This window comes from Callorhinus ursinus, unplaced genomic scaffold (genome assembly GCF_003265705.2).
Source record: "Callorhinus ursinus isolate GAN/ISIS: 27379988/994484 unplaced genomic scaffold, GSC_fseal_2.0 scaffold6, whole genome shotgun sequence".
In the NCBI taxonomy this organism is placed as follows: domain Eukaryota; kingdom Metazoa; phylum Chordata; class Mammalia; order Carnivora; family Otariidae; genus Callorhinus; species Callorhinus ursinus.
Genome location: NW_027397068.1, coordinates 58,318,506 through 58,332,107, shown reverse-complemented (window position 1 = coordinate 58,332,107; position 13,602 = coordinate 58,318,506). Strand labels below are relative to the sequence as shown.

General features: G+C 38.3%; 1 protein-coding gene across 3 annotated transcripts in view; it reads right to left on the bottom strand.

Annotated features, from left to right (window-relative positions):
- Nucleotides 1-13,602, bottom strand: part of AIG1 (androgen induced 1) — a 254,629-nt gene that overhangs the window by 155,829 nt on the left and 85,198 nt on the right. For all 3 annotated transcript variants that reach the window (XM_073894023.1, XM_073894022.1, XM_025866167.2), the window contains exon 3: nt 4,672-4,773. In XM_073894023.1, the coding sequence (XP_073750124.1) occupies nt 4,672-4,773 (102 nt within the window). The remainder of the gene's footprint in view (nt 1-4,671; nt 4,774-13,602) is intronic.

Here is a 13,602-nt window from a genome sequence, read left to right as displayed (position 1 = left end):
GAATCAAAGCTCAGCTCCCACAGGTTGCAGCCATGCAGACCCCAACCACAACTATCCATGACCATTAGCATTATGTTTTGCAAAGTGATTCATTTTGCTCATATCTCTAGTTTTCTCTTGTCTTATCATCAGTGGACTGAGGATAGAAAGGTGGTAGAGGATATAAATATAAACATAGCATTCTCTCAAGTTTTTTTTAGAGAGAAAATGAGCACGCACAAGTGGGGGTATGTGTGTGGGAAGGGCAGAGGGAGAGGGAGAAAGAGAATCTTAAGCACACGGGGCTCAATCTCAGGACGCTGAGCCGAAATCAAGAGTGAGACACTTAACCGACTGAGCCACCCAGGCACCCCAACATTCTTCCAAGTTTCAAAAACAAACATGTAAATACCCTTTTAATGACCAACACCTAGTGAATGCCTAATGGGCGTCAGGTGCTGTTCAGATTGCTGGAAATAACAAAAAATAAATAGGGCTGAAAGGATAGAATAGTTTTTGATTTTTGGATATTGAAGTGACTCCAGTAAAATATGTTATATTTTATAGGTTTATATTTTTAATTGTAATAAACTAAAATAGTGTGTGTGTGCAAGTGCTATTTCAATAGAGCCTGGAAAGAAGTTAGCAGTTACACAGCAAGGTTGTATTACTGTTACAACTTATTTATTTACCCATTTCCTCTTCTCTTCTCCAAAAAATTTCTAAGACTGCTTGCTGAGAGAAGAGAGGTAAACAATAGAAAGGAAGAAACAGGATAGTTTCCTTTAGTTACAATCATGTCCAACTTATGGGTAGAGTAAATCAAAAGGAAAGTCCTGTGAATTTCAAATCCTGTGAGTTTCCTTTCATGCCTGTTTTCTGTCTGATTTTGTGCTGGGCAGATGAGTGCTGTAAATTTAAGACTAACTTGGTGATGTCTTCTGAAATGGTGCCATGACAGACTTATAAACTGCATCAGGCCTCTGGAGCCCAGGAGATTATGTTGAGACTTCAAACAGTAAGGGTGATTCTACACATAAGAAGAGGGTACATTCGCCTTTCGGCTGGAACCGCCATCGTCCAGTAATTTGCCAAAATGACCAACACAAAGGGAAAGAGGAGAGGTACCCACTGTATGTTCTCTAGACCTTTTAGAAAACATGGAGTTGTTCCTTTGGCCACATACATGCGAATCTGTAAGAAAGGTGATATTGTGGACATCAAGGGAATGGGCACTGTTCAAGAAGGAATGCCCCGCAAATGTTACCATGGCAAAACTGGAAGAGTCTACCGTATTACCCAGCATGCTGTTGGCAGTGTTGTAAACAAACAAGTTAAGGGCAAGATTCTTGCCAAGAGAATTAATGTACACGTTGAGCATGTTAAACACTCAAAGAGCCGAGATAGCTTCCTGAAGCATATGAAGGAAAATGATCAGAAAAAGAAGGAAGCCAAAGAGAAAGGTACTCGGGTCAACTGAAGCGCCAGCCTGCCCCACCCAGAGAAGCACACTTTGTGAGAACCAATGGAAAGTAGCCCGAACTGCTGGAACCCATTCCCTGTGAATGCATGGCATGATAAATGTAAAGAAAATAAAAGATCTCAAGACTGTAAAAATGTTTCTCTTAATTGAGTAGAAGTGTGGTGTCCTTTCCCCCCAAAAAATATTTAAAGTAAACTTTGTGTCAAAAAAAAAAGAACAGGGTACATACTCTCTTGGAATTCTTGTAGCTATAAAGATTTAGATAGGCAACAGCAAAAGGCCTAAAGGGCCATAAACCATCCATGGGCAGAAATACTTAAAAGTTACAAATTAAGCTAGTAAAATATTAAATAAAATATGTTCTATCCTCCTACATTGTTAGATACATATTTTATAAAGCAAAATAAAAAAATATGTGATTGTATGAGTAATAAAATAAAGGTTTATATATTTATAAATTATAAATTTGTAAATTATAAAATTATATTTAATAATATAAATATTCCAAAATTTTATTTTCTTGCCTTCATTTCAGCAAATTTACTGAATATGTTGTTATAATGGAAATTTTCAAAAATTTAAGCTCTACTGATAGTATTAATCTAAGGCATTAAAAATAAAATGTAATTATAATAAAAGTATACACAATTTGAATGTTTTCATCAAAATACGAACATTCAAGTGAATGTAAAAATTTTTAGTTGAATTATTTTCATACTTTTAAAAATTAAATATTGAAAATCATTTGTTAAAATTAAAGTACAAATGATTATTAAACTTTCAAATAAAATTTAAAGTTGAAAATGCTTATTTGATTTATTAGTATTTCATGAATAATTCTGCACATTTTTATAAAAATTATATTATTCATGATTCCAGCAGTTAGTGTTCATATTTTAATGGCCAATCTAAAGAATCAGCATCCTATTTAAAGTCGCATATATACAAATTTAGAGTAATGCAAATTAATATTGCAAAATATTCCTCAGCCACCATATGCAACTTCTTTGTTAGTAATAACTGGAATCACGAACTGGAACATGAAGAAAACCAAAGAAATGGTCATTCATCTCTACTAATGGACAAAGTTCATTAAGAAAGACTCTACTGAGCTCTTACTATCATAGAGGATTTGACATGTTGATTCATTTATCTTTTCCCTTTCCGAAATATCTGTGTCACTCAAATTCTCCTTGAATTTCCAAGTAGTGTTTGTCTCCAAGAGTGAGAATTATATCTCATCAAAGTGAATCTGTGAATTATGTGAATTATATCTCATCAAAGAGTCAAGTTATAGTTCTAATGGCTTCCTCAGTACTTAGAAACCATTCATTTGAAATGTTAAGTAGCACCTGCATCTGCAAAGGTTGTGATTTATTCTCTGGCCTAAGGGTAATATTGTGCATTTGAGGGATGTAGACCACAGGCCAAACACTTAAGGCCTGTATTCCTATAGCACATGATGAGACCACTGGTTCTCAGTGAAGGCCCTCCTCTTGTTGTTAATTTCTTACTGGGCCTAATTTATAAGCTAAACTATCATAGGTATGTATGTATAGGAAAAAACATAGTATGGTACTGTCCTCGGTTTCAGGCATCCACTGGGGATTTTGGAACAGATCCCTCTCAGATAAGGCGGGGAGTGGGGGACGACTGTATACTGAATTCATACATCAATCTAACAAATAGGCATTGATCCCACTACATGCCAGGTGGGTGGGCAGAGTGCTCGGGGCTGGAAGTCTGCTGTTTGCACTAGGAAGTAACACTTGTGTGAGGGATACACACATGTCTGACGGAGATTTGAAGGTGCTTTGCAAGCCTGACAGCAGAGCTAACTTGGCCTGTGGGGGTGAAGAGAGACTTCTTTTTTTTTTAAATTATTTATTTATTTATTTATTTATTTTTTATTCTGTTATGTTAATCACTATACATTACATCATTAGTTTTTGATGTAGTGTTCCATGCCTTCTGAGAGATGTTATAGAAGCTAACAGGGTGAGCAGGTAAAGAATGGGAAGGGCATTGGGGGTAGGAGATTGCAGACACAGGGTTATGCAAAGGCTTTTCACATTCAAGAAAATCAAAAGTTGGAGAGGCACAGAGTAGCCACATCAAGCCCCTAAGAAGGTAAAATGAATCTGACAAGACCCAGCTTATTTGTTTGGAACTAGACCAGAGGTGCCATGTTAACAGCGTGGCTCTAATTGGACTCAAAGAAAATGCCAGTTGTTTGAGCCGTGCCACTTTTGATGTGTTGGCTTAGGAAAGAATTAATCAAAGCCCCTCAGTACAGTAATGTTTGTTTGTTAGTACACACCACTTTTCTCAAACTATACCAAAATTGGGGGTAGAAAGGAAACTTATTTTGGACTTATGACGTGTGAGGTCTAGCTCTTCGTGCCCCTATAATTTCTCTGATGGGTTACCCCTTTCACGGGGAGCCCCCAGTGACGTATTCTAAAAATTGCTGTAACCAAAAAAATGCAGGCTTCTTAGTTAATAACAAAAGTGCTCAATTTCAGAAGCGGACCGGGAAGACAACACAAAATTTCTCTGCAGAAAATATATCTTCAAGTCTTGTGAGATGACAGGCAAACCATCCAAAATATTTGATTTGAAACGTGGGAAGGCAACACCATGGCTAGAGCATCAGAAGGAATCAGACTGAGAAGAAGCGAAAGAGCTGGGCGCCCCAGGCAAATGCCCTCCAATGGGCACCCCCTGCCACGGACACTTCCAATGCCTGCAGCATATCTCCCAGGGAAAATAACAGTCTTGCTGCTCCTCTGGGGCCAATTCTCCCAGTGCTGTAGTTACTTCCAACACAATATCCTGACGTGAGGTGGAGGAACAACGGGGCCTCAATAGTTGTACAGGTGGGACTAGGTCCTTAGGCTCCAGTACGGGACAAGCCTTTGAATGGCACAAAAATTAAATTCATCCATACAATGAGCTAGTTGTATTATCCAAAAACACCGACACCTTGTAAACTGTGGATTCATCTACTACATAGTTTTAATAGTGACTCAGTTTCATGGGAAAATGTTTTTATTGACATTCGGTTTTCTCCTCTAATTACAATCTCTCATAATCCTCCTCATTGCACAGCCAGTTAGATACATTCTATGGAAAGCCCGAATTAGAAAATAGGCTCTTTAATAGATTTTTTTTTAATGAAAGGAAATTATTTGTTTTAGTCCACTTACCATTCCGTGATTCAGCCACCCTGGGATAAAATTATCAAGCAACTTTGGGTAAATCATCTCTCTGTCATAGGCATAAATGATCCAGAAGACCGCTACCACGAACTGGAAGGGAAAAGAAATCCTTTATTTCAAATTCACGATATACAATGCGTTGGTTATCCATTGTTCAAAAAACCCAACAGAACTGTAATCTAGAGTGAAAGACGAATCAGTAAACCAGCGAATGACTGGAAAGGGATTTCTAACTTCACTCCATTGGTGGTAATGCGTGGGGACCTTCTTCCTTCCTTGGTCTCCCTACTGTGTTCTCTTAGGCAAAGGGATCTGTTTCTGAGGAAGAGAGAAATGAACTGTCATCTGGAACAGCTCCCTTCGAGGGCTAATTGTGTTGGTTTGAATCCTCTCAAGAGGGTTTAAAAGTTCACTGGTGGTTTTTTGGATCCCATTCCCCCCTCTACAGAGTCAGCACACATTCAAGAAACTGTAGTGTATTTTCCTTGAACCCATCATGTGGTTTAAATTAATCTTCACATTCTCAAGTTTCCATTTCACCACTAACAGCATTAAAATCACTGCCATATAAAATGTCCCGAAGTCACATTTCCTGCAAATGTATTAATTTATATAGCCTAAGCAGGGGCTGTGCCTGCATTGAAAGCAGAATGTATGGAACACAAAGGAAGAATCTTAATTCTCCTGGAATAACTTACATACTCATCTGGGTTCCCAAGGTTTATTTTGACCCATCAGCAACCTAACTATCCAAAGAGAGTACAGTACTCAATTTATTCTCTTTCTTCAAACTAATGGTGAAAGAAGTTCAGATAAAATAAAGAAACGAATGGTCCAGGGTCTTAACCTTCAGCATGGAATTTTAAAGAGAATGCATATGCTTGTGTACGTAGTCAATAAATGTGGCGTGGAGAAGGCAACTAGCTCAGAGAGAAAGATCAAAGTCTCTGCAGAGTCACCTCTCATAATAAATGCTACAGAGCGATAAAATGCAGATGAATATTAAGCAGAAACAATTTTTATCTTATTTCTTGTAAGTCATCCATACCCCCGCATTTTATTAATAAAAGTAGTAAATATTTTAATGCCTCTCTTCATAAAACTCCCAGCACAAGCTAGTAATCAGAAGGGTTCCAAAGTTCTTTTCCAAGTATGTCAGTTATGACATGGGTAATTGTAGTCTGAAAAGAAAGTTCACCCTTAAAACCTAAGATGTTATGAACATTTCTCGTTTCATAAAACATATTGAAAGATAATTACAAGAGGCAACCATAGATTACACACATAGTTTCAATCCCAGATTGGGGTCTCCAGTTATTTATCCTGCTTTTGGGTCAACTATTTTCACTCAATTGATAAATGCACAAGATGGAAAAAAAATTATTAGCTTAAATGTTAACTGTCATTAGGATCTTTCCAAGTGCAATGAGTAATTTGAAATTACTCACAACTTTGGTTTATTCATTCCACTACAGACTTCAAATGTACTGAGTATCAATATTACCCGCCCTCAGACCTGGGTGCCAAACTTTACAGCATCACGACTCAAAATGCAGTCCCAAGGATCAGCAGCTCCCATGTCACCTGAGAGCTTGTTAGATGTGTGGAACGCCAGGTCCTGTCTTGATATGTTCTGATTCTGCATTTTTTTTTAAGATTTTATTTATTTGACAGAGAGGGCACAAGCAGAGGGAGAGAGAGGGAGAAGCAGGCTCCTGCTGAGCAAGGAGCCCGATGTGGGTCTCGATCCCAGGACCCTGGGATCATGACCCGGGCCGAAGGCAGCCGCCTAACCGACTGAGCCACCCAGGCGTCCCGTGATTCTGCATTTTTAATAAGATCCTGGGGTCACTCATATCCACATTAAAGTCTGAGACATCAGCTTTGGAAGGTCCTCCAGCCACCTTGAGCCTCTGCCCCCGACATGGAGTGAGGCAGTCACTCAGCCAAATGGCTGGTCTACCCAGAGCCTCCACCTACTTTTCTATACCAGATCCTGGGCAACAATAATCCTGGAATTTCCTCTTCAAAAAGACACAAGGGTCTGTGTAGACCTCCTTCCTGGGTCTGACCTGGAGGGTTGACCGCACAATCAATGTGTACACCCCTTGACCTGCAAGGTGGTTAAGATGTATCTGTTTCTGAAGGTGAGGACCAGTTTTACATTTAGTCTGGGACTCCACACACAAACACGAAGCTACTTTAATCCTGGATGGAGCCATAGGTGGAAACCCCTTCACCTTTGCCATATAACGTAACCTAACCAGGGGTGACGTCTCATCACATTCACAGGTCCCCTCCCACACTCAAGGGGGGGGGATTAAACAGGCCTGCACCATATGGGATGCAATTGTGGGGCCATCTTAGAATTCTGCTTACCATATGCCTCCACTCTTCTTCTTTTCCAAATTGTTTCAGCTATTTTAAGTCCTTTGCATTTCCATTTAAATCTTAGAATCTCAGCTTGCTAATTTCTACAAAAATATCCTCCTAGAATTCTGATTACGACTGTACTGAATCAATATATTCAATCTGGGTTGAAATGACATCTTCACAATATTGTGTCTTCTGACCCAGGAACATCATTGATGCCTCCATTCATGTAGATCTTTGGTTTTTCAGTTTGTAGTTTTTAGTTGACAGATCTTGCACATATTTTTTTTATAAATCTATTATGAAACATTTCATGTTTTTGTATGTTATTGTAGATAGTATTGAATTTGTTTTTACATTTTGTTACTCGTCTATAAAAGTACAAATGACTAGTTTATTGATGCTGTGTCCTCTAGCTTGGCTAAATTCGCGTAGTTTGAGTAGTTCTTCCATAAATTATTTTAGATTTTTATATGTATGTGATCTGCAAATAAAGACAGCTTTTTTTCTTCCTTTACAATGTATATGCCATTTACTTCTTTTTCTTTTCTTAACTGCACAACCTACAAACTTCAGCACAGTGTTAACTAGAAGTGATGAGCAGAGAGCACCCTTGCTTTCTTCGCTATCTTAGGAAGGTGTCCAGTCTTTTAACATTTAAGTTTGATATTAGCTGCAGATTTCTCTTAGACGCCTTTTATCACGTTGAGGAAAATCTCTCCTATCCTTCATTTATGTATGTAACGGACAAGTGCTGAATTTTTTCAGATAATTTTACTGTATAGCCTCAGGTGACCAGATAGTTCCTCTCCTTTATTTGGTTAATATGATGAATTCTATAGATTTTTAATGTTAAACCAACCTTTAGTACTTGGTCATTATGTATTATCATTTTTATATATTGCTGGATTTGACTTGCTGATATTTTTGTTACGAATTTTTGTCCCATCTTCATTTACACAGTATATCAATCCATAGTTAGTTTTACTTTCTCATGTCTTCTTCCAATTTTGGTGACAGGAAAATGGTGGCCTCAAAAAATAAACTGGGAAAAGCTCCCTCCTCTATTTTTCAGGGGACTCTGTCCAAGATTGATATTATTTCCTCCTTACCTATTTAATATGCTTCTCTTTTTTTCTTTTCTTTTTTTCAACTTTTTTTTATTATGTTCTGTTAGCCAATATATAGTACATCATTAGTTTTTGATGTAGTGTTCAACGATTCATTAGTTGAATATAACACCCACTGCTCATCACCACATGCGCTCTCCTTAATACCCATCATCCAGTTACCCCACCCCCCATGCCTCTCCCTTCTCTAACCCTCAGTTTGGTTCCCAGATTCCAGAATCTCTCATGATTTGTCTCCCTCTCTGATTTCTTCCCCTTCAATTTTCCCTCCCTTCCCCTGTGGTCCTCTGTGCTATTCCTTATGATCCACATACGAATGAAACCATATGATAATTGTCTTCCTCCGCTTAACTTATTTCACTTAGCATAATCCCCTCCAGTTCCATCCACATCGATGCAAATGGTAGGTATTCATCCTTTCTGATGGCTGAGTAATATTCTATTGTGTATATGAACCACATCTTCTTTACCCATTCACCTGTTCAAGGACATCTCATCTCCTTCTACAGTTTAGCTATTGTGGACATCGCTGCTATGAACATTGGGGTGCATGTGCCCCTTCTTTTCACTACATCTGTATCTTTGGGGTAATTATTTTAATTTAAATTCAATGAGCCAACATTTGGTACATCATCAGTTTTTAGTGTGGTGTTCAGTGACTCATTAGTTGCGTATAAAGTGATAGGCTTCTCTAGGGGAGCTATCTGGACTTGTAAGTTTTCTCATGAGAAGATTTAATTGTGAATTCAATTTCTTTATTAGGTATAAAGTTCTCAGGTTTTCTGCCTTCTCTGGAGAAGAGTTTTTAGTTCAAAACTAAAACTTTATGACTCAGTTTTAGTCATTTTTGCCTTTTGTGGGATTTTTCCATCTCATCTAAGTTTTTGAACTATAGTATTCAGCTGCGGAAATCAGCGAATGCTACAAATCAGGTATTTTTTTCCTTGTAGAGCCAGTTTTTAATTATTGACTAGCACACCACTGTGGAGAGCTACTTTCTGTTCACCATAAGTGATCATTCATGGTGTCCCTACCACATGGAGAGTATTTTGGTGTCAGTACTTACTGGTGGAATGTGATCAATCCTTTCACCCCTACCAAATATTGAGGGAATTCCATGGGTTATTAAAAGTGAAGTGACTTTCAAGAAAGTATTAGTCATCTTTCTTAGTGTAATACTAGAAGGTCAAGAGGCCCAGGCAACTGAATAATCAGCCTTCTAAATAATTCTTGAGATAGAAACACAGCACAGATGGTGGTTTCTTGGCTTCATGCACTAATTTCTCTTGATAGTATGGTCATCAGCAAACCCAAAATAAGTTTGAACTCTACTACCAGGGCATGAATATGAATCAAAAATAGGTTCCCTTGGACAGGCGAAGTACCACTGAAATGTTCCACAATTGTGGCCAGCTATTTCTCAGCGTGCACCTGCTGCTTCTCAGCTGCCAGGCCCAGGATACTGTATTTGAACTGAGAGTAGAAGGAGCTCAGGCGCTTTCCAGTCCTTCAAGCTTCCCAGACGAAGTACTTGTGTTACAGCTAGTCATTGAGGCTTCATTTGAACCCCTGGAACAATTAGAAATGAATGCAAAAGAAAACTGGATTCACGCTTTGTCTCCTTCTGTAAAGAGTCTCTTATATAGTATCCGATAGAAGCTGAAGTTAATCAGCTTTAGTCCACTTCTAAGAAGAAGCTTTGCTGATCAGTGGGAAATTCTTTGGAATTTAGTAAAACCAATTAGAGCCCAAAGGATGTTGCAGAGAAATATACCATGAAGGAGGCCAAAGAGAAAAGTCACTTATCTATAGATTGGTTTATAAAGGCCATTTAGCATATCTCAAACATCCACTGTTGAAGAAGGGAAGGAGGAAATAAATGAATACATCTTTAAAGTCTTCAGCTTCAATATGACATGATCCTATGAAATCACTTTTCCTTTAAAAACTAATCTATTAGTACTCAGACTTTACCAAATACCTATTGGAAAAAAAAATCGAATTCTGTTTTGAGCTCTTTTACTTTGCTTCCAGATTTCCTTGTCATGATTTTCTTTCCCATCACTTTTTTCCGTGGTAATATTTGCTGAGAGGTAATGTGTAGACATGTTTCCCATTGTGCTTTCTCCTTCCAAACACACAAAGCATGATAATAAGTTGTGTGTTTTGGATGCTAGCTGGCTTTATCTCTGATGCTCCCCAAGCAGAGAGAGACTCTCTCATTTTTCATATACTAAATTCCTTTATTTATAAGGATCTATTTCTGAAATTTCTACTCTTTAAAAAAAATGTATTGTTATGTTAATCACCATACATTACATCATTACTTTTTGATGTAGTGTTCCATGATTCATTGTTTGCATATAACACCCAATGCTCCATTCAATATTTGCCTTCTTTAATACCCATCACCAGGCTAACCCATCCCCCCACCCCTCTCCCCTCTAGAACCTTCAGTTGGTTTCTTAGAGTCCATAGTGTCTCATGGTTTGTCTCCCCCTCTGATTTACCCTGTTCATTTTTCCCTTCCTACTATCTTTTTTTAAAAAAAAAATATATAATGTATTATTTGTTTCAGAGGTACAGGTCTGTGATTCAACAGTCTTACACAATTCATAGCGCTCACCATGGCACATACCGTCCCCAATGTCTATCACCCAGCCACCCCATCCCTCCTACCCCCCACCACTCCAGTAACCCTCAGTTTGTTTCCTGAGATTAAAAATTCTTCACATCAGTGAGATCATATGATACATGTCTTTCTCTGATTGACTTATTTCGCTCAGCATAATACCCTCCAGTTCCATCCACATCGTTGCAAATGGCAAGATTTCATTCCTTTTGATGGCTGCATAATATTCCATTGTATATATATACCAGGTCTTCTTTCTCCATTCATCTGTTGATGGACATCTTGGCTCTTTCCACAGTTTGGTTATTGTGGACATTGCTGCTATAAACATCGGGGTGCACGTACCCCTTCGGATCCCTACATTTGTATCTTTGGGGTAAATACCCAGTAGTGCAATTGCTGGGTTATATGGTAGCTCTATTTTCAACTTTCTGAGGAACCTTCATACTGTTTTCCAGAGTGGCTGCACCAGCTTGCATTCCCACCAACAGTGTAGGAGGGTTCTCCTTTCTCCGCATCCCCGCCAACATCTGTTGTTTCGTGACTTGTTAATTTTAGCCATTCTGACTGGTTTGAGGTGGTATCTCACTGAGGTTTTGATTTGGATTTCCCTGATGCCAAGCGAGGTTAAGCACTTTCATGTGCCATTTGAATGTCTTCTTTGGAAAAATGTCTGTTCATGTCTTCTGCTCATTTCTTGATTGGATTATTTGTTCTTTGGGTGTTGAGTTTGATAAGTTCTTTATAGATTTTGGATACTAGCCCTTTATCTGATATGTCATTTGCAAATATCTTCTCCCATTCTGTCGGTTGTCTTTTGGTTTTGTGGACTATTTCTTTTGCTAGGCAAAAGCTTTTTATCTTGATGAAGTCCCAATAGTTCATTTTTGCCCTTGCTTCCCTTTCCTTTGGTGATGTTTCTAGGAAGAAGTTGCTGTGGCTGAGGTCGAAGAGGTTGCTGCTTGTGTTCTCCTTTAGGATTTTGATGGACTCCTGTCTCACATTGAGGTCTTTCAACCATTTTGAGTCTATTTTTGTGTGTGGTGTAAGGAAATGGTCCAGTTTCATTCTTCTGCATGTGGCTGTCCAGTTTTCCAACACCATTTGTTGAAGAGACTGTCTTTTTGCCATTGGACATTCTTTCCTGCTTTGTCGAGGATTAGCTGACCATACGGTTGAGGGTCCATTTCTGGGCTCTCGATTCTGTTCCATTGATCTATGTGTCTGTTTTTGTGCCAGTACCATACTGTCTTGATGATGACAGCTTTGTAACAGAGCTGGAAGTTTGGAATTGTGATGCCGCCAGCTTTGCTTTTCTTTTTCAACATTCCTCTGGCTATTTGGGGTCTTCTCTGGTTCCATACAAATTTTAGGATTATTTGTCCCATTTCTTTGAAAAAAGTGGATGGTTTTTTGATAGGGATTGCATTAAATGTATAGACTGCTCTAGGTAGCATTGACATCTTCACAATCTTTGTTCTTCCAATCCATGAGCATGGAATGTTTTTCCATTTCTTTGTGTCTTCCTCAATTTCTTTCATGAGTATTCTATAGTTTTCTGAGTACAGATCCTTTGCCTCTTTGGTTAGATTTATTCCTAGGTATTTTATGATTTTGGGTGCAATTGTAAATGGGATTGACTCCTTAATTTCTCTTTCTTCTACCAGGAAATTAAAGAAGAACTAAAAAAATTCATGGAAACAAATGAAAATGAGAACACAACTGGTCAAAATCTTTGGGATGCAGCAAAGACAGTCCTAAGAGGAAAGTATATAGCAATAAGAGACTTTCTCAAGAAACAAAAAAGGTCTCAAATGCACAGCCTACCCCTACACCTAAAGGAGCTAGAGAAAAAACAGCAAATAAAGCCTAAACCCACCAGGAGAAGAGAAATAATAAAGATCAGAGCAGAAATCAATGAAATAGAAACCAAAAGAATAGTAGAACAGATCAACGAAACTAGGAGCTGGTTCTTTGAAAGAATTGTTAAGATTGATAAACTCCTGGCCAGACTTATCAAAAAGAAAAGAGAAAGGACCCAAATTAACAAAATCATGAATGAAAGATGAGAGATCACAACCAATACCAAAGAAATACAAACAATTATAAGAACATATTATGAGCAACTATATGCCAGCAAATTAGATAATCTGGAAGAAATGAATGCATTCCTAGAAATGTATCAACTACCAAAACCGAACCAAAAAGAAATGGAAAACCTGAACAGACCTATAACCACTAAGGAAATTGAAGCAGTCATCAAAAATCTCCCAAAAACAAAAGCCCAGGGCCAGATGGCTTCCCAGGGGAAATCTACCAAACATTTCAAGATGAATTAATACCTGTTCCTCTGAAACTGTCCCAAAAAATAGACATGGGAGGAAAACTTCCAAACTTGTTTTATGAGGCCACTATTACCTTGATCCCAAAACCAGACAAAGACCCCGTCAAAAAGGAGAATTACAGACCAATATCCTTGATGAACATGGATGCAAAAATACTCACCAAAATACTAGCCAACAGGATCCAACAGTACATTAAAAGGATTCTTCCCACGACCAAGTGGGATTTATCCCTGGGCTGCAAGGTTGGTTCAACATCCGCAAATCAATCAACGTGATACAATACATTAACAAAAGAAAGAACAAGAACCATAGGATCCTCTCAATAGATGCAGAAAAAAGCATTTGACAAAATACAGCATGCTTTCTTGATCAAAACTCTTCAGAGTATAGGGATAGAGGGTACATACCTCAGTATCATAAAAGCCATCTATGAAAAACC